This window comes from Pongo abelii, chromosome 6, assembly GCF_028885655.2.
Source record: "Pongo abelii isolate AG06213 chromosome 6, NHGRI_mPonAbe1-v2.0_pri, whole genome shotgun sequence".
In the NCBI taxonomy this organism is placed as follows: Eukaryota; Metazoa; Chordata; class Mammalia; order Primates; family Hominidae; genus Pongo; species Pongo abelii.
The window spans coordinates 104,623,081-104,644,114 of NC_071991.2; the positions used below are offsets into that span (position 1 = coordinate 104,623,081).

Here is a 21,034-nt window from a genome sequence, read left to right on the forward strand (position 1 = left end):
TATAGATACTGAGTGCTTGGAATCCTAGCCTACTATGTGAAAATTAAGTCTAATGTCAGAATAACTTACAGAAAAATAGAAAATGCACAGCTTTAAAATGGGCAGAGTTAAAATCTAATCCCAGCTTTATCGCTTATTTAGCCATGCTAGCCTAGACCTCTATTTCCTTGTCTCCAAAATGGGAATAATAAAATTTAGATCAGGATTACTATATAAACTAAGAAAATACAGTGATTCTTAAAGTTGTTCAGACTGTATAGTAAGGAGAAAGGCTGGGTGCACTTTGAAGAGCTTGAAGATTTGAAAGATTCCAAAAAAAGCATTTTAAAGTTTACATTTAAGGGACCTTGGACCTCAACCCTCTCAAGTTTACAGGTCTGAAACTTTAGACCTCAAAAGTTTGAGCAGTTTTTCCAAGGCAACATTGATAGTTAGATTCAGGGCCAGGATGTAATTCTAGAATTTAGGTATCCTGATCCCCCAGATATCGCTCTTCTGTTTATACACAGACCAGCTATAATTTGCTAAACATAAAATATTGCAGTGTGTTAGTCAACTGTGGCTCCAGAGTCTGTGCCCTTTACCACCGTGCCCGGCTGTTTCACATGCTATGTTTGTTAGTTTTTCCTAGTACTCTCCTTAATAATGGCAGTGTTTAGCAAATTGTATTATATAAGTAAATATTTATTTCATGGATTGAGTTATGTTGCATATTAAATTACTTTCCTTCCCATTGTCAATAATGACTTCTTCATGTCTTAGGCTGTATTACAAATTCAAACACAGGAATGTTATTCTTGTCTTTTTCCATCAGAATTACATAAACTTTTATTAGACTTTCCCCCTACTTGCAAATCTGCCTGGAGGTTCTGGTCTTTAGGAAGTAGCACTTAGCAAGTTCTGGATAAGCACTCCAGAATTTGGGATGAGTTATCCTTGTTGTTTGTCCAGCTCTATCTTGGACCCCAGTGCTGCTAATTAGATTCATGCCTTGTTCTTTAGGGCGTAAGTTCCTCTCTTGGCTATTTATCCTAGTATGCTGAGAACTAGGATTCCCTTTCAGTGACAGAGTCCTGCCTGGAACCCCAATCAGGAGCCTAAAGTTTAACTACTTTCTGAGATATTAGCCTGATGCCAGCAGCCTGCCTGAATCTCTAAATATTACCCATTCTGGGAGTTGTTAATGGTCTCTGCTTTCCTGCAGTGTCACTCCTGCTTCCTCATCGGACCTGCTAGCCACAGCTACTTGGATGTACCTGAACCTGTTGCCTTGCCCTACCTCTGTGGGCTGGTTCAGTTCTGCATTCCCATTCCAGTGTCCACTGCCTTCTCGCTATCCCTCCCATCTGTGCACCACCACCAGCTTATGCCCAGCCCTACTAACATGACAGGCTATTGTGCATTTGAGTGCCCACTATACAATGTGTGAATATGACCGTGCTTTTAAGCATTGACTTTAATGTCTAGGATGATATGTCTAGAGTCCATGGAACCCTCCTGTGTTTTTTCATCCCTTTCTTAGTAATCTTGGAAATCCACTTATGAAATTCTTTTTCTTTTTCTAACATTTCTTTACTGAACAGCATTTTTAAAATTACTTTCACAGTGTTTCTTTCCACTTTGATCTCTACACAAACACAACTTTATTACTTGCACCAGAAATGATTTCAAACACTTTAGGAACTGTGGTAGGCTTAATTATGACCTCCCAAAAGATATCCCTATACAAATCCCTGGAACCTGGAAATGTTCTCTTTTATAGCAAAAGATGTGATTAAGTTAAAGTCTTGAGATGGAGAGATTATCCTGGGTAACCTGGGTGTGCCCTAAATGCAGCTACATCTATGCTTACATAGAAGCAAAGGGAGATATTACCACACAGCAGAGGAGAAAGCACAGTGATCACAGAGGCAGAGATTGGAGTGATGGAGCCGCAGCAAAGGAATGCTGACAGCCACCAGAAGCTGGAGGAGGCACAGAACAGATTCTTCCCCAGAGCCTCTTCCAGCAGGAGCATGGCCCTGCAGATACCAATAAAACTGATATTGGACTTCCTGGCCTCCAGAACTATGGGAATAAATTTATTGTTTCAAGCCATCAAGTTTGTGATTATTTGTTACTGCTGCCATAGTAAATTAATACAGGAGCATACAGGACAGATCTGTAATGGCCTGAACTGAATTTCAAGGGGTGTGGAAAACAATTACTCTAACACCGCTCCATCTTCCCCATTAGCCATTTGGATAAGTCAAAGATAGCCTTAGCCATCTCCTATCTTAGTTACTTTTCTCCTTCAATTGTATTTTGCCTTTGCCATTGCCATTGCCATTGCCTCTGCCTAACTGCAAGCCATCATCATCTCTCACATGGACTATGACGACCTCCTCATCTCCCTGTATCTTCTCTAGTGCTTCTCTCATATACATGCTCTCAGCAGCCACCTGGTTTAAAAAAAAAAAAAACAAAAAAACACTAAGCATGTCATTCCCTGCTTGTCTTCCAATTCTTTCCAACTGTCATTCCCTGCTTGTCTTCCAATTCTTTCCAACTGCAGTTAAGATCAAACCACCAAGACCTCACCAGGCTGCCATCTACTCTCCAGCCTCAACTCAGTCCACCTGCTCTGCCAATCATACCTGTTTCTTTTTGTTGTTCTTTCCCTGGGATATAGATCCTGACATACCTGCATTCTGATTATTCTTGGAACAAGCCAAATTCTTTCCCCTGTCAGTACGTTTGCATGTGTAATAAATGTTGCATCCCAGACCTGTCTGCCTTCTTACCCTATTTTATTTTCATCATAGCACTTATTACCATCTGAAATGATCTCATTTATGGTTTGTCTCCTCAGTGATTAACACAGTTCCTGCACACAGTAAATCAGTGGTTCTCAACAGGAAGTGGAGAGGTCATCCTGAGGGGAACATTTAGCAATACCTAGAGACATTTCTGGTTGTCATAACCAGGGGAATGCTCCTAGTGGATAGAAGCCAGGGAAGCTGTTAAACCCATTCCACAATGCACAGGACTGGAACAAAGAATGATCTCACTCAGAATGTCAGTGTTGCCAAGGTGGAGACATCCTGCAGTAGATGCTTGTGGCAGAGGGTACTGGTTGTCCCCCAGTATTCATTCTTTCATTCACCTGTGTTAATACATGCTCCAGTTTTGTATTTTTTTTATAAACAGCTGTCAAGCATAAAGATAACATTTTCCATCTCCTTGTATGTAAGTGGAAATAGGTAGGACTGTCCATGTGGGGCCAGTTTCTTTTTTTTCTTCCTCTGTCCTGCTGCTTGAAACATATATGCTGCTATTTTAGATCATGAGGTTGAGGCCATGCAAAGTGGAGCAACAAGAAGGAGCTGTGTCCCTGACGCCATAAGCACCACACCTGTCCTGAATTGCTGTGAATGACACCAGATAACTGCAATGCATTGTCTCAACGTCCTAGACATAATAAAAAGCCATAAATATGTTTGTCCTATGCAGCACAAAACCTTTGTATCTTTGCCTTTTATGTTGAGATCTTAATTAAAAATTACTTCCTCTACTGTCTCTGCATGCTCAACTTTTTGTATTTGACTTAACCATTATTAGTTAATCAGAATCATGCATCGCACCCCCACAATAGCTGTGCATTTCACATTATAAAAGTTTACAAATCTCTTCTCCCTCTTTGTCTTTATTATGGTGTACACCACAACAAGAACAAACACCTCAAGATCATTTCAGGTACATTATATATACAAAGATAGCATATAAGAGCTTGATGTGTAAACAAGGTGTGTAAACAAGTTAGGAAAAAGTTTCCAACTTTTTCTTGGAGATCAGCTCTTTTCCTAAATTTGAGGAAAGAATGTGTTTGAAGTGTTGGCTCTGCCCCCTAAACTAGGCGTCTTCCTGGTAACCCAGGCTTCTCTGAAGTCTGTTTCCTTCAGAAATCGTTGTTCTCCCTGAAGCACCACCCATGGTAAAGAATTTTGGTCTCTCCCAAGGGCTGTCAATTTCCTGGAGCACAAAAGACTCTTAGACCACCGCTTCTCAGCCAAGGGCTTCCTGGAATAACCCTCCATAGAGGTTTACTTGCTGAAACTTTATTTTTTTAAGTTTGTTGTTTTTTTTTCCTCTTCAAACAAAATTGATACATAGTAAATGTAGAAATGAAAGAAAAAATAGCTGTTTGTCTAATTTTCATATATATATACACACAAATATTTACAAAAATAAGATCACACCTATTTTTATGCATACTGTTTTGTGACCTGCTTTCGTTCCCACTACATCAATAAATATTCTTCTGCAACAGAATCCTACAACAAACTTCTCATAGGTCATATACACATCACCTGGGGGGTTCAGTTTGTTTAAAGCACAAGGACTCATATGCCCTGTTTACCACTACCACCCGTGAGAATTCCTGCCCCAGGCAACAGTGTTAGTAATGAGACTGCCATAACCATCCAGTATGTGAGAGCAGAAAAGGTGGATGAGACCCATCGTCTTATGACAAGGTATTTACCTTATCCCCTGTTGGTGACATTTCATGAGAATCTTTATTGGCAGAAAATGCTCTGGAATCAATAGAATGTAGTGGTTACATGCGTAGATTACCTGTGTTCAAATCTCATCTGCTTTATTTATTACCCATTCTGCATCTCAGTTTCTTCATCTTTAAGTTGATTTAGACTCTACCTTAAAGTCTTGCTGACGGGACTAAACGAGTTGATACATGTTAAGAACGTTTAACAGTTTCTCATGGTAAACTATTCTGAACATTATACAAAGCCTGATGCCCAGTCATGAATTTCCCCATCTAAAAACAATAATCTAATGGAATTTTAAAATGTCTTAAAAGTAAAAAGTGTATGGAGATGGATGGTGGTGATGGTTACACAACAATATGAATGTAGTTAATACCACCGAACTATACATTTAAAAGTGGTTGGTTAGTACAACCTCTTTGGTATTAACTACTAGTATTAACCACTTTTAAGTGTATAGTTAGGTTAACTACATTCATATTGTAGTATTAACCATATTAACCACTTGTAAGTGCATTTTACATCATTGAAAACATTGGGAAACAAAAGGTGGACCCCCTAGTTTTCTGGAATGAAAATGGACAGTGTTGAAACTGGTAGATAGTTAAGGATGCCTTTTTTTTTTTAAGACAGAGTTTTGCTCCTGTTGCCCAGGCTGGAGTACAATGGCACGATCTCGGCTCACTGCAACCTCCATCTCCCGGGTTCAAGTGATTCTGCTGCCTCAGCCTCCCAAGTAGCTGGGATTACAGGCACCCGCCGCCATGCCTGGCTAATTTTTGTATTTTTAGTAGACATCACGTTTTGCTATGTTGGCCAGGCTGGTCTTGAACTCCTGACCTCAGGTGACCCACCCTCCTCAGCCTCCCAAAGTGCTGGAATTACAAGAGTGAGCCACCGTGCCTGGCCAGAGGATGCCTATTCTTAACTGTGATCAGTCATTCCCCTGCCACCCCTCTTCTTCCACCTCAGAGAAAGCACAGAGCCCCATTTGCTCAGACATGCAGCTAATGTTTGCTTATCTGGATTGAATTCAGTTCAATTCTAGTGTGTCAGATTCTTTTCAGATGACTCTTCCCATTCCCCATCTTCAGAGTGTGTCCTGTTGTCTTAAGATTATGACAGGATCAGATGCAATTTGGACCAACATTCTTAAAATACATCCAGACATGGATGTATTTCACTTCAAATCCCATTGGCAGATTTGATATTATGAAAGGGCCTGGGTCTGAGGTGTTTTGTTAGTCACTTGAACCTTAACTGCAACTTTTTTTTCCTTTCTCAATGATTAAAATAATTACATATATATGTATATATGCATATATATTATGATGTTTTTACATCTTTTTTTTTTTTTTTGAAATGGGGTCTCATTCTGTTGCCTAGGCTGGAATGCAGTGGCACGATCACGGCTCATTGCAGCCTTGGCCTCCCAGGCTCAAGTGATCCTCCCACATCAGCCTCCTGAGTAGCTGAGACTACAGGCATGTGCCACCAAACCTCTTTAAATTTGCTCATGTTTTGTAGAGATGGGGGGGGTTCTCACTTTGTTGCCCAGGCTAGCCTCGAACTCCTGGGCTCAAGTGATCCTCCCACCTCAGCCTCCCAAAGTGCTGGAGTTACAATGTGAGCCACCAGGCCTGGCCTATGTCTATTTAAAAAAGAAAAATGCAGCTAGGCGCAGTGGCTCATGCCTGTAATCCCAGCACTTTGGGAGGCCAAGGCAGGTGGATCACTTAAGCTCAGGAGTTCGAAACCAGCGTGGGCAACATGGTGAAGCCCCATTTCCACCAAAAATTAGCCAGATGTGGTGGTGCATACCTGTAGTCCCAGCTACTCAGGAGGCTGAGGTGGGAGGATTGCTTGAGCTTGGGAGGCAGAGGCTGCAGTGAGCCATGATTGCACCACTGCACTCCAGCCTGGGTAAAGGGGTGAGACCCCCATCTCAATAAAAAAATTAAATAATTAAAAAAGAAAAAGGCAAGGGCAGAGTGGATCTCAATATTTGGGGCCTAGAGCAGATACAACTTGGGGAGTTCTCTATAAGAAAAACAATACAAAATTACCAAAACAAAATTAGGTATGAATTTATTCAGAATAAGAACAGAAATTGCAATAAATAACTGGAGGTTTGGAGATTCAGAAACCCTTCTCCTAAGATCTCTTGGGACAATTCACCGGATTCCGGCTGCAACCTAGCTTCTCCTTTCTACCTAGGACACTCTACAACTCCAGTATTCTTGATACCTGGTGTACCAAAAGCCCTGAAGCTTCACTATCATTACTTCCATATAAATCTTCCTCTAGATAGGGAACGGGAGGGCAGAGTTAATGTAATCAAAAGCCCTGAAGCTTCACTATCATTACTTCCATATAAATCTTCCTCTAGATAAGGAATGGGAGGGCAGAGTTAATGTAATCAATCTGTTGAAAACCTCAAAAATTTTTTGGAGTTCTTTTTTTAAATTTTTTTTTTAGTTTTTAATTTTTTGTGGGTACATAGTATGTATAGATATTTATGGGGATACATGTGATGTTTTGAAACAGGCATGCAATGTGTAATAATCATACCATGTAAAATAGGATATCCATTCCCTCAAGCATTTACCCTTTGTACAAATAATTCAATTATACTCTTAGTTATTTTAGAATATACAATTAAATTATTTTTACTATAGTCACCTTGTTGTGCTATCAAATACTAGGTTCTATTCATTATTTCTATTTTTTTGTACTCATTAATCATCTCTACCTCCCCTGTACCAACCCCTACTACCCTTCCCAGCCTCTAGTAACCATCCTTCTACTCTCTATCCCTATGTGCTTGTTTTGGTTTTTACATCTCACAAATAAGTGAGAACATGTAACGTTTGTTTTTCTGTGCCTGGCTTATTTTCACTTAACATAATGACCTCCAGTTTCATCCATGTTGTTGCAAATGGCAGGATCTAATTCTTTTTTATGGCTGCATAGTACTCCACTGTGTATATGCACCACATTTTCTTTATCCATTCATCTGCCAATGGACGCTTAGGGTGCGTCCAAATCTTGGCTATTGTGAACAGTGCTGCAACAAACATGGGAGTGTAGATATCTCTTTGATACACTGATTTCCCTTTTCGGGGGTTATATACCCAGCAGTATGATTGCTGGATCATATGGTAGCTCTATTTTTAGTTTTTTGATGAACCTCTAAACTGTTCTCCATAGTGGTTGTACTAATTTGCATTCCCACCAACAGTGTCCAAAGGGTTTGCTTTTCTCTACACCCTCTCTAGAGTTATTGCCTGTCTTTTGGATACAAGCCATTTTAACTGGGGTGAGATGATATCTCATTGTAGCTTTGATTTGCATTTCTCTTATGATCAATGATATTGAACACCTTTTCATACGCCTGTTTGCCATTTGTATGTCTTCTTTTGAGAAATGTCAATTCAAATCTTTTTCCTATTTTATAATTGGATTATTAGATTTTTTCCTATAGAGTTGTTTGAACACCTTATATATACTATTAATCACTTGTCAGGTGGATAGTTTGCAAATATTTTCTCCCATTCTGTGGGTTGTCTCTTCACTTACTGATTGTTTCTTTTGCTGTGCAGAAGCTTTTTAACTTGACGTAATCTCATTTGTCCATTTTTGCTTTGGTAGCCTATGCTTTTGGGGTATTACTCAAGAAATCTTTGCCCAGTCCAATGTCCTGGAGAGTTTCTCCAATTTTTTCTTCTAGTAGTTACATAGTTTGAAGCCTTAGATTTAAGTCTTTAATCCATTTTTATTTCATTTTTGTATATGGCAAGAGATAGGGACCTAGTTTCATTCTTCTGCATATGGTACCCAGTTCTCCCAGCACCATTTATTGAAGAGAGTGCCCATTCTCCAATGGATGTTCTTGGCACGTTTGCAGAAAATGAGTTCACTGTACATGCATGGATTTGTTTCTGGGTTCTCAGATTTTAAGGTAACATGAATCATACTTTATTTTTTTAATTTATAGTGAGTGTATTCATTTCCTATTGGTGCTTTCACATATTACCACGAACTTAGTGACTCGAAACAACACAAATTTATTATCTTATAATTCTAGCAGTCAGAAGTCCAAAATTAGTCTTCCTGGGCTAAAGTCAAATTGGCAGAAAAAAGCAGGAACGAGGAAGAAGAGGGTAGAGGAGGAGAGGGAGGAGGGAGGTGGCAGTGCCATGGCAGAGGGACAGGAGCAGGAGGGGGATGGAGAGAAGGCTCCTAGGTGGCGTGGCACTCCTGCTTCTCCCAGCGATGCCCAGCCCCCTGTCAGTGAGGGCTGAACCCCCACAGGATAAGGAAGCCTGAGTGAATACCAATAATCAAAGCTACATCTGTGACACAGGACACTGCTGTGGACAGTATCAGTGCTGCAACTACTGCTAGGAACTCTGGTGGCTCTGGCTGGTGTGGACCATCATCATCATCCTTAGCTGCTGCTACATTGGCCACCACCGCCAAGCCAAGCACCGCCTTCAGGCCCAGCATGGGCAACATGAAATCAACCTGATCCCCTGCCGAGAAGCCTTCAATCACTCAGTGCTGCCTTTTTATTTCAGGTTTTTACTAAACTACTTAACTACCTCCTTATGAGGAAGTGGTGAGCCAGCCTCCAACTCCTCCTCCAGCATACAGTGCCTTCCAGCTACACAGCAGCAGCAGCTCCTGCCTCCACAGTGCGGCCTGGCAGGTGGCAGTCCCCCGGCGCCAATCCCACCAGGGGATCCAAGGGAATCCCTTGTCTGAGCCCAGCAGAAGCATCACAAGACCCCCAAGCATCGCTGATCCTGAGCCCTCTGACCTACCAGGTGACCGAGTAGCCACCAAAGCCCTAGGGATGCAGCCCAGTGGCTCTGTAGCCAGCCTGGGAGAGCTGGACCCAGGGGCCTTCCTGGACAAGGATGCAGAATGTAAGGAGGAGCTGCTGAAAGATGACAGTTCTGAACATGGCAGCGCACCACCGACAGACAGCAAAGAGAAGATGCTCAGGAGACATCACCGCTTCACTGGTGACTCGGGCATTGAAGTGCGTATGCCAGGGCCACCATGATCATGGCCTTAAAGAGTTCAACGTGCTCATCGCTGACACACTGGATGGGCCTGTGGACTTCTGCGACAGCTGCGATGTGCAGCCTCCTGGTGATGAGGAGGAAGGCCTCTTCCAGCCCTCCGAGGAGCAGGCTTGACAGCCTGGGCACCTGCACCTGCCACAGCTACCTGCATGCGTGCTGCTAAACACCGTCAACGAGCAGGACTCTCCCAACTCCCAGAGCAGCAGCTCCCGCAGCTAGATCAGGCTCTGCCAGGACCCAAGAACTTGGCAAAGCAACCAGGGTAGGGGAGAACCATGAGAGAAGCATTAAATGACTTTCAGAGAAACTGGTACAGCCACTTGATTCCCTTTTTTTTTTTTCTTTCTCCTCTCCTGCATTTTCCTCCATCTCCAGGTACAGTTTGGGGTGTGGATGCCTCTTGCCCTACAAAGGCACAATGTTGTAGAGGGCTGAGAAGTTGGTTCTGTTTCTCATTCCTCATACCCCATCCCTATCCCCTTTATTCTCCCTTTAAAGTCCTATCTCACCTACCTGTTTGGGTCAGAGAGATGTGTTTTAAAGGCCCTCAAGGAAGGAGGCTGGGACTGTGCCCTGAGATGATTGTTGGTGACAAAGTGGATTTGTGCTATGAGTTTAGTTTAAGAGAACGTCACTGTGTCTCAGTCCCAGAGAGGCAACCCATCTTAGCCCTGGGTGAAGAAGGAAGCCTGAAGAGGCCCAGGCTTTGTCACCTGTGGCTCCCAGTGTCTGCAGAGCCAGCATTGAGCTAATCCTGTGGGAGGATGAGAGCTGATGGGCAGTTGTATGATAGGTTGGTAGGGGGCTTGTTGATCTGTCAAATTCCAGGTGATGGATGCACCCAGTGTGCATCACTAAGAGGCCCTTTCCCAGTGGCCTCTGGCTGGCTGCAGGCTGGTTCCAGTGTGAAAGATTATACTGCCTTTTCTTTTTTTTATTTTCCTTTTGAAAACAGACAACAAAAGACAACTGAAAATAACTTCACCAGTGAGCAGGCAAGAATTCTCTTCTGAAAAATGACGTTTGTAGTTCTTTCCCAAGTTGGCCTTCAAAGAGCCTGGCTGCAGGTGAGCCAGAAGGAGATGTCTCGTGTGAAGGCTAACGTGGAGGCTGTCTCTGAAACCTCCGTGAGCAGGTGGCCCTAAGCCGTGGTGGTGGATAGATGTGCAGCTTTCTGCATCTCTACCCTTGGTCTGTGCCCACAGGTGGCCGGCGTCAGCCTCCATCCCGAGCACATGCTCCTCAGGTCCTTATGTCTCACTGTTCCTCACACATAGGAGGAAAGAGATAGGAGACTGAGGAAGGGATGGACCCTGAGAAAGGGCCCCTCCAGCCTGGCTCTCACACAGTATTTTGTCTTTGATTCTGAATAAATTTTTTTTTGTGGTTTGTCTTTTGGTTTTTTTGTGGGGATGGATGGCTGGTCGTTGTCTGTTTTAAACTGACCACTTGGAAGAAACACCTTGGTTATCTGTGGTTTTCATGTCCTGTCCTTGCCCCTGTCCCCACTCCTTTTGAGTGGGACAACTCATTTTTTGTGTAAAGAGTCTCTCAGATAGGAGGTGAACACAGCCATCTGGAAGACCCGCAGGATCCTTGTGCCTGTTGCTTAGCTTCGGGTCACCAGCTGAGCTGTGATAGGAATAATCTGAATGGAGGCGGCAAACAGCTGAAATGAACATTCCTCGTGCAGCGCTGTTCATATGAAGAGTCTGATTTTCCCCCACCCTTGAACAATAATGATATTCAGGCAAGGCATTGACGTTGTGGTAAGAAAAAAAAAATATATATATATATATATATATATGTACATAAAATACATGTCCCCAAACAGACAAATCCAAGGCTGTAAGGTAAATTAGTGCATTTGGATTCCACAAAACCAAAATCCATGTTGAACAGAGTGAAGTCTGTACACCGTAACTTTTTGGGTGAACCCTGTGTGCCTGTCCATTGTGTGTGAGCCCGAGCCCTGTTTCCCCGGGAAGATACTTTGAGTGACAGCCATTCTCCTCATGCAAACCACATGTCTGGAGCACAAATGGCCCTCTCTAAGTAACTGATGTTACGCATTTACTGTTTACGGGGCAAATGTCTGACTATGTACTCAAGTGTATTCCACAGCATTGTGGACTGACTGCAGGCCCCTGTGTTTGCCAGAGATAACTGTGCTCAACATAGAGGTTTTACTCTACTCACCACTGCAACTTGCACATTGCTCTGGAGACACATGGGAGCCTGTGTTCTGTTCCCTGTAAATGGAAATGTGCTCTGAGCCTGTCTGCCCCCCTCGGCTGTGCCTGGTCCTCTGTACCAGCCCCTAGGGGTGTCCACAACAACCTGGGACAGAAGAAGGTGGAATTTCAGACAGAAGCTTGATTGAATCTTCAAAGACAGTCTTGGACTAGCTGTGGCCCAGACCTCGGCCCTGCCCAGAATTGCCAGGAGGAGGCTTTGAGGGCACTGGGGGTACTGCAGGGCCTGCCTCCCTCTGCCGAGTCCAGTGGGCACAAGCAAGCTGGCATGTGGCCAAAGGTGGCTGGATTGTGTCATAGCCCTCAGACGCCTTTCCTTCCACCTTTTTAAAGAATCCCAAATAACTCACTGAAGTGTCTCAAAGGCAAACAAGTTCTACCAAAATGAATCCTTTTTCAGTGAACAGATCAAATGGATGAATTCTGACTCTCTCAAGTTCCTTTCCCCAGTTAGTGTGGCGAAGTGGTGGAGTGCTAACTGTGGGATTCATTGCAGTGTCCTACCCTAAAGGCACAAGAAGATGGAAATGCAACCTGTGGAGCTGGGCTTGATTCTCAAGTCGCAGTCTGGCCCCCGCTACAGGAGGCTACCCCGCTCAGGGAGAGATTTAATAAGGAATTGGTTCCGGGGCCGGGAGATGTGATTGAGACTGGTTTTCCAGGTGAATGAGATGGAAGGGGTTGGTGGAGGGTTTGATGCTACAGCCAGTTGAGAGATTTGCAAATGCGAACACATTCCTGTGTGAGGCACATTATCATTTGTCAGTTATTGTGAATATGTGTATTTTAAGCAGTAGGGTGCTACTGGTCAGACTTTTCTAGGCAGTCTTGGTGATGCATTTCCTGTGCTGAGATTGTTCTGAAGAGTGACTGTAACCACTGTGAGGAGCCCAAATAAAAATTGATCCCCCTCTCCCCCCCAAAAAAAGCTGTTAGCAGAGCTGGTTCCCTTCAGGAGCTTCTAGGGGAGAATCTGTGTCCTTTCCTGCTCCAGTATCTAGAGGCTACCCACATACTTTGGCTCATGTTCCCCTTCCATCTTCAAAGCCAGGAAGAGATGGTCAAGTCTTTCTGACATCGTATCACTTTGACAATAACTCTTCTGTCTCCCTCGTCCACAATTAAGGATCCTTGTGACTACATTAGGCCAAGCAGATGACCCAGGATAATCTCCCTATTTTAAAGTCAGCTGATTAGCTACCTTAATTCCATCTGCTACTTTGATTCCCCTTTGACATGTAATTTGACATACAGATTCTAGGGATTAGAATGTGAACATCCTTGGGAGACCATTGTTCTGTCTATCTCAGTGGGTAAGTTATTTGAATGCTAAATGCTTTTGAAAATGCTTTCTGCAATCAGAGTCCCATAACTGTTTCTTGATTCTTGATTTGGAGAGTTTTTATTTTTAATTGGACTGTCTGTGAGGGAAGCAGAGGCATAGTTCTAAATTTAAGAATTGAAATGGAGCAAGTAGCCCCAGTTCAGCATGCTGAGAGTCTGCTGCCTTTGGTTTTTCCAAAAGAAGGCAGCTGCAAAAAAATCTCTAAACACTATAAAATATACCATAAAAAAAGGAGAATTGCAAAAAGATGGCTAATTGAACACACACTTTCACTCTCTCCTAAACTGCACTGAAACTATGGTATGGTAAAGGGTTTTTTTGTTTTGTTTTGTTTTGTTTTTGTTTTTGTTTTTTAAGCATAAACCTGTAAGGATACAGTGAACATGAGAAGAAATAGCACCAACTTTTTGAAAGCTACAAAACAGGTAACAGGTGGTATGGACTTGGTAAAACTGATGAAAAATTGAACTCGTTTTCCTCCTGAGGAAATCCAAGAACCAAGTCAATTTAAACCACCAAATAATTAAGGCTCAGGCATTGAAGGCACAACTACTTCTAGAAAAGAGGGGCAGGGCTGTAATGGAAGAAAGAAGGTTGGTTGAAAGCTGTTTGAGAAGCAGTTATATCCCCAGATGCCCCTCTCTTCCTCCAAATGCTGGGTGATTTCATTCCCTCACCCCAGCAGAAGACAGTCTTCCTCTTTGAAGAGGGTAAAGCAGAGGGTGTGTTTTAACAAACAAAAAACAGGAAGGTTAAGTAAATGATGTATGCCTACTAAATGCAAAACTTCCTCCTCATCTCAGAATGATGGCAGCAGTTATTTACTTTTATTTACTTCCAGGCAGAACACCAAATAAGTCTTTTGTGGGTAGGAATCTATCGGACCCAAGAAGAAAGATCCAAATACACTCACATGGATGTTGACATCAGGGCTTCCCCATCCAAAGGCCCAGGCAGCTCACCCTACAGGAAATCTCACCATGACCAAGCCTCACCCACTTACTCAGTTTCCAGGCAGCTCTTGAAGCCTCCACTTTTAAATATGAGTAGGTAATCAAGCATGAGAGATTCAAGAAACACCTGAACAGGAAAAATATATATATAGTGAAAACAGAAAGTGTGCGGGAAGAACAACAAAACTCTCAATGTCTTCAGAAATGTCATGAATTTTTATTACAATGCACTCATGAAATCAGAATTAAAAAGTATAAAAAAAAATTTCAGGCCAGGCACGGTTGCTCACACCTATAATCCCAAAATTTTGGGAGACTGAGGCAGGAGGATCGTCTGAGTCCATGAGTTCGAGACCAGCCTGGGCAACAGAGTGAGCCCCCATCTCTACAAAAAAAAAAGAAAAATAATAAATTAGCCAGATGTAGTGGCACATGCCTGTGGTCCCAGCTACCCAGGAGGCTGAGGCACTTGAGCCCAGAAGGTCGAGACCACAGTGAGCCAAGATCACACCACTATACTACATCCCAGGCAACAGAGCAAGACCTTGTCTCATAATAAAAATTAAAAAAAAAAAAATCAGAAAGTAAAAAAGAGCCCTCAGGAAAAAATAGGTCTCACTAAATCCTCAGCCCAATGCCCAAAAATAAACTGTCTTATTTTGTTTGTGCTGCTATAACAACATTCCTGAGACTGGGTAATTTATAAAGAACAGAAATTTACTTTCTGTTAGTACTGGAGGCTGAGGCATCCAAGATCAAGGCACTGGCAGGTTTGGTATCTGGTGAGGGCTGCAAAAAAGGACAGACTTCCGCCATCAAGCACCTTTTTCAGTGTACCTAATCCCATTCACAAGGGAAGGAGCCCTCATCACCTAAGCATCTCTTAAGGGCCCCATCTCTTAACACCATCACCTTGGCCATTAAGTTTCAACACCTGAATGTTGGAGGGGAGGGGACATATTCAAACCATAGCATAAAACCCATACTGATGAATAACACACAAAGAGAAAATTCTACACATTTCCAGAAAACACAGCACGCAAAGGCTGAGGCATCTGAACAAGTTCAGATTTCCCAAAAGGAACTCTGGAAGATAGAAGACAGTAAAACAATGTGATATGGTTTGGCTGTGTCCCCACCCAAATCTAATCTTGAATTGTAGCTCCCATAATTCCCACGTGTTGTGGGAGGGACCTGATGGGAGATAATTGAATCATGGGGGCTGTCCCCCCCAATACTGTTCTCATGGTAGTGAATAAGTCTCATGAGATCTGATGGTTTTATAAGGCGTTTCCCCTTTCATTTGGCTCTCATTCTCTCTTGCCTGCTGTCATGTAATACACGCTTTTCGCCTTCTGCCATGATTGTGAGGCCTCCCCAGCCATGTGGAACTGTGAGTCCATTAAACCTTTTTTTCTGTGTAAATGACCCAGTCTCAGGTATGTCATTATGAGCAATGTGAGAACAGACTAATACACAATGCTTTCAAAATTATCTCCAACCTAGTATTCTATGGGTCAGTCAAGTTGCAAATCAAGTATGAGTAAAGAATCATACTTTAGGCTTGCAAGTTCTCAAAAGCTTTACCTCCCACATACCCTTTCTTGGGAAGCTAGTGGATAGAGGATGTACTCCACCAAAAGGATGGGAAAATATTTGAGAAAGGAGATCTACACAGCGAGAGGCAGAGGTCTACAGGATGTTGGTAAAGGGAGATTGTTAGCTGTGAAACAGCTCAGACAACTTGGGGTGGGGTTTTTTTCTAGAACATGAAGTTGATCAAATACCTGACGTGAATCAACATACTGAAAGACGTAGGTATAAGCTGGAGAATTGGGGTTGAATAGTGATAGATACTACTGGTCTCAGAAAAGAAAGCAAGTAATGCAAGATGAAAAAACAAACAAAAAACAAGACAAAACTCAAAAGAACACCCCCTCACCCCAAAAAATGTCTAGCAAATAAAAAGTAATAGAAGGGAGGAGCCAAGATGGCCGAATAGGAAGAGCTCCGGTCTACAGCTCCCAGCGTGAGCGAAGCAGAAGACGGGTGATTTCTGCATTTCCATCTGAGGTACTGGGTTCATCTCACTAGGGAGTGCCAGACAGTGGACGCAGGTCAGTGGGTGCGCACACCCTGCACGAGCCAAAGCAGGGCAAGGCATTGCCTCACCCGGGAAGCGCAAGGGGTCAGGGAATTCCCTTTCCTAGTCAAAGAAAAGGGTGACAGACGGGATGTGGAAAATCGGGTCACTCCCACCTTAATACTGTGCTTTTCCAATGGGCTTAAAAAACGGCACACCAGGAGATTATATCCCACACCTGGCTCGGAGGTTCCTATGCCCACGGAGTCTTGCTCATTGCTAGCACAGCATTCCGAGATCAAACTGCAAGGCGGCAGCGAGGCTGGGGGAGGGGCGCCTGCCATTGCCCAGTTAGTTGTTTGATTAGGTAAACAAAGCAGCTAGGAAGCTCGAACTGGGTGGAGCCCACCACAGCTCAAGGAGGCCTGCCTGCCTCTGTAGGCTCCACCTCTGGGGGCAGGGCACAGACAAACAAAAAGACGGCAGTAACCTCTGCAGACTTAAATGTCCCTCTCTGACAGCTTTGAAGAGAGCAGTGGTTCTCCCAGCACACAGCTTGAGATCTGAGAACGGGCAGACTGCCTCCTCAAGTGGGTCCCTGACCCCTGACCCCCGAGCAGCCTAACTGGGAGGCCTCGCCCCGCAGGGGCAGACTGACACCTCACACAGCCAGCCAGGTACTCCAACAGACCTGCAGCTGAGGGTTCTGTCTGTTAAAAGGAAAACTAACAAACAGGACATCCACACCAAAAACCCTTCTGTACGTCACCATCATCAAAGACCAAAAGTAGATAAAACCACAAAGACGGGAAAAAAACAGAGCAGAAAAACTGGAAACTCTAAAAAGCAGAGCGCCTCTCCTCCTCCAAAGGAATGCAGCTCCTCACCAGCAACGGAACAAAGCTGGACGGAGGACGACTTTGACGAGTTGAGAGAAGAAGGCTTCAGACGATCAAACTACTCCGAGCTAAAGGAGGAAGTTCGAACCAATGGCAAAGAAGTTAAAAACCTTGAAAAAAAATTAGACGAATGGATAACTAGAATAACCAATGCAGAGAAGTCCTTAAAGGAGCTGAGGTAGCTGAAAACAAAGGCTCGAGAACTACGTGAAGAATGCAGAAGCCTCAGGAGCCGATGCGATCAAATGGAAGAAAGGGTATCAGCGTTGGAAGATGAAATGAATGAAATGAAGCGAGAAGGGAAGTTTAGAGAAAAAAGAATAAAAAGAAACGAGCAAAGCCTCCAAGAAATATGGGACTATGTGAAAAGACCAAATCTACGTCTGATTGGTGTACCTGAAAGTGACGGGGAGAATGGAACCAAGTTGGAAAACACTCTGCAGGATATTATCCAGGAGAACTTCCCCAATCTAGCAAGGCAGGCCAACATTCAAATTCAGGAAATACAGAGAACGCCACAAAGATACCCCTCGAGAAGAGCAACTCCAAGACACGTAATTGTCAGATTCACCAAAGTTGAAATGAAGGAAAAAATGTTAAGGGCAGCCAGAGAGAAAGGTCGGGTTACCCTCAAAGGGAAGCCCATCAGACTAACAGCTGATCTCTCAACAGAAACCCTACAAGCCAGAAGAGAGTGGGGGCCAATATTCAATATTCTTAAAGAAAAGAATTTTCAGCCCAGAATTTCATATACAGCCAAACTAAGCTTCATAAGTGAAGGAGAAATAAAATATTTTACAGACAAGCAAATGCTGAGAGATTTTGTCACCACCAGGCCTGCCCTAAAAGAGCTCCTGAAGGAAGCACTAAACATGAAAAGGCACAACCGGTACCAGCCGCTGCAAAATCATGCCAAAATATAAAGACCATCGAGACTAGGAAGAGACTGCATCAACTAACGAGCAAAATAACCAGCTAACATCATAATGACAGGATCAAATTCACACATAACAATATTAACTTTAAATGTAAATGGACTAAATGCTCCAATTAAAAGACACAGACTGGCAAATTGGATAAAGAGTCAAGACCCATCAGTGTGCTGTATTCAGGAAATCCATCTCACATGCAGAGACACACATAGGCTCAAAATAAAAGGATGGAGGAAGATCTACCAAGCAAATGGAAAACAAAAAAAGGCAGGGGTTGCAATCCTAGTCTCTGATAAAACAGACTTTAAACCAACAAAGATCAAAAGAGACAAAGAAGGCCATTACATAATGGTAAAGGGATCAATTCAACAAGAAGAGCTAACTATCCTAAATATATATGCACCCAATACAGGAGCACCCAGATTCATAAAGCAAGTCCTGAGTGACCTACAAAGAGACTTAGACTCCCACACATTAATCATGGGAGACTTTAACACTCCACTGTCAATATTAGACAGATCAACGAGACAGAAAGTTAACAAGGATACCCAGGAATTGAACTCAGCTCTGTACCAAGTGGACCTAATAGACATCTACAGAACTCTCCACCACAAATCAACAGAATATACATTTTTTTCAGCACCACACCACACCTATTCCAAAATTGACCACATACTTGGAAGTAAAGCTCTCCTCAGTAAATATAAAAGAACAGAAATTATAACAAAGTGTCTCCCAGATCACAGTGCAATCAAGCTAGAACTCAGGATTAAGAATTTCACTCAAAACCGCTCAACTACATGGAAACTGAACAACCTGCTCCTGAATGACTACTGGGTACATAACGAAATGAAGGCAGAAATAAAGATGTTCTTTGAAACCAACGAGAACCAAGACACAACATACCAGAATCTCTGGGATGCATTCAAAGCAGTGTGTAGAGGGAAATTTATAGCACTAAATGCCCACAAGAGAAAGCAGGAAAGATCCAAAATTGACACCCTGACATCACAATTAAAAGAACTAGAAAAGCAAGAGCAAACACATTCAAAAGCTAGCAGAAGGCAAGTAATAACTAAAATCAGAGCAGTACTGAAGGAAATAGAGACACAAAAAACCCTTCAAAAAATTAATGAATCCAGCAGCTGGTTTTTTGAAAGGATCAACAAAATTGATAGACCGCTAGCAAGACTAATGAAGAAAAAAAGAGAGAAGAATCAAATAGATGCAATAAAAAATGATAAAGGGGATATCACCACCAATCCCACAGAAAGACAAACCACCATCAGAGAATACTACAAACACCTCTATGCAAATAAACTAGAAAATCTAGAAGAAATGGATAAATTCCTCGACACATATACTCTCCCAAGACTAAACCAGGAAGAAGTTGAATCTCTGAATAGACCAATAACAGGAGCTGAAATTGTGGCAATAATCAATAGCTTACCAACCAAAAAGAGTCCAGGACCAGATGGATTCACAGCCGAATTCTAACAGAGGTACAAGGAGGAACTGGTACCATTCCTTCTGAAACTATTCCAATCAATAGAAAAACAGGGAATCCTCCCTAACTCATTTTATGAGGCCAGCATCATCCTGATACCAAAGCCAGGCAGAGACATAACCAAAAAAGAGAATTTTAGACCAATATCCTTGATGAACATTGATGCAAAAATCCTCAATAAAATACTGGCAAACCGAATCCAGCAGCACATCAAAAAGCTTATCCACCATGATCAAGTGGGCTTCATCCCTGGGATGCAAGGCTGGTTCAATATATGCAAATCAATAAATGTAATCCAGCATATAAACAGAACCAAAGACAAAAACCGCATGATTATCTCAATAGATGCACAAAAGGCCTTTGACAAAATTCAACAACACTTCATGCTAAAAACTCTCAATAAATTAGGTATTGATGGGACGTATCTCAAAATAATAAGAGCTATCTATGACAAACCCACAGCCAATATCATACTGAATGGGCAAAAACTGGAAGCATTTCCTTTGAAAACTGGCACAAGACAGGGATGCCCTCTCTCACCACTCCTATTCAACATAGTGTTGGAAGTTCTGGCCAGGGCAATTAGGCAGGAGAAGGAAATAAAGGGTATTCAGTTAGGAAAAGAGGAAGTCAAATTGTCCCTGTTTGCAGATTGTATATCTAGAAAACCCCATCGTCTCAGCCCAAAATCTCCTTAAGCTGATAAGCAACTTCAGCAAAGTCTCAGGATACAAAATCAATGTACAAAAATCACAAGCATTCTTATACACCAATAACAGACAAACAGAGAGCCAAATCATGAGTGAACTCCCATTCACAATTGCTTCAAAGAGAATAAAATACCTAGGAATCCAACTTACAAGGGACATGAAGGACCTCTTCAAGGAGAACTGCAAACCACTGCTCAAGGAAATAAAAGAGGATACAAACAAATGGAAGAACATTCCATGCTCATGGGTAGGAAGAATCAATATTGTGAAAATGGCCATACTGCCCAAGGTAATTTATAGATTCAATGCCATCCCCATCAAGCTACCAATGACTTTCTTCACAGAATTGGAAAAAACTACTTCAAAGTTCATGTGGAACCAAAAAAGAGCCCGCATTGCCAAGTCAATCCTAAGCCAAAAGAACAAAGCTGGAGGCATCACACTACCTGACTTCAAACTATACTACGAGGCTACAGTAACCAAAACAGCATGGTACTGGTACCAAAACAGAGATATAGATCAATGGAACAGAACAGAGCCCTCAGAAATGACGCCACATATCTACAGCTATCTGATCTTTGACAAACCTGAGAAAAACAAACAATGGGGAAAGGATTCCCTATTTAATAAATGGTGCTGGGAAAACTGGCTAGCCATATGTAGAAAGCTGAAACTGGATCACTTCCTTATACCTTATACAAAAATCAATTCAA

The 21,034-nt window shown here is 42.7% G+C and overlaps 1 protein-coding gene and 1 pseudogene across 15 annotated transcripts in view; both read left to right on the forward strand.

Moving 5' to 3' along the window:
* The window catches only part of BCAP29 (B cell receptor associated protein 29), a 49,582-nt gene extending 39,638 nt beyond the window's left edge, over positions 1–9,944 (forward strand). For 4 of the 15 annotated variants that reach the window (XM_054558921.1, XM_054558919.1, XM_054558923.2 and 1 more), the window contains exon 8: positions 9,125–9,944. In XM_054558921.1, coding sequence (XP_054414896.1) covers positions 9,125–9,169 — 45 coding nt within the window. In that variant the 3' untranslated portion in view covers positions 9,170–9,944. Of the gene's footprint in view, positions 1–1,836; positions 3,559–9,124 lie in introns of those variants that run through there. The other 11 variants (XM_009243120.4, XM_054558916.2, XM_054558918.2 and 8 more) reach the window with 4 other exon arrangements.
* Positions 8,072–9,944, forward strand: LOC100456135 (WW domain binding protein 1-like; annotated as a pseudogene).
* Positions 9,945–21,034: the final 11,090 nt, after the last annotated feature.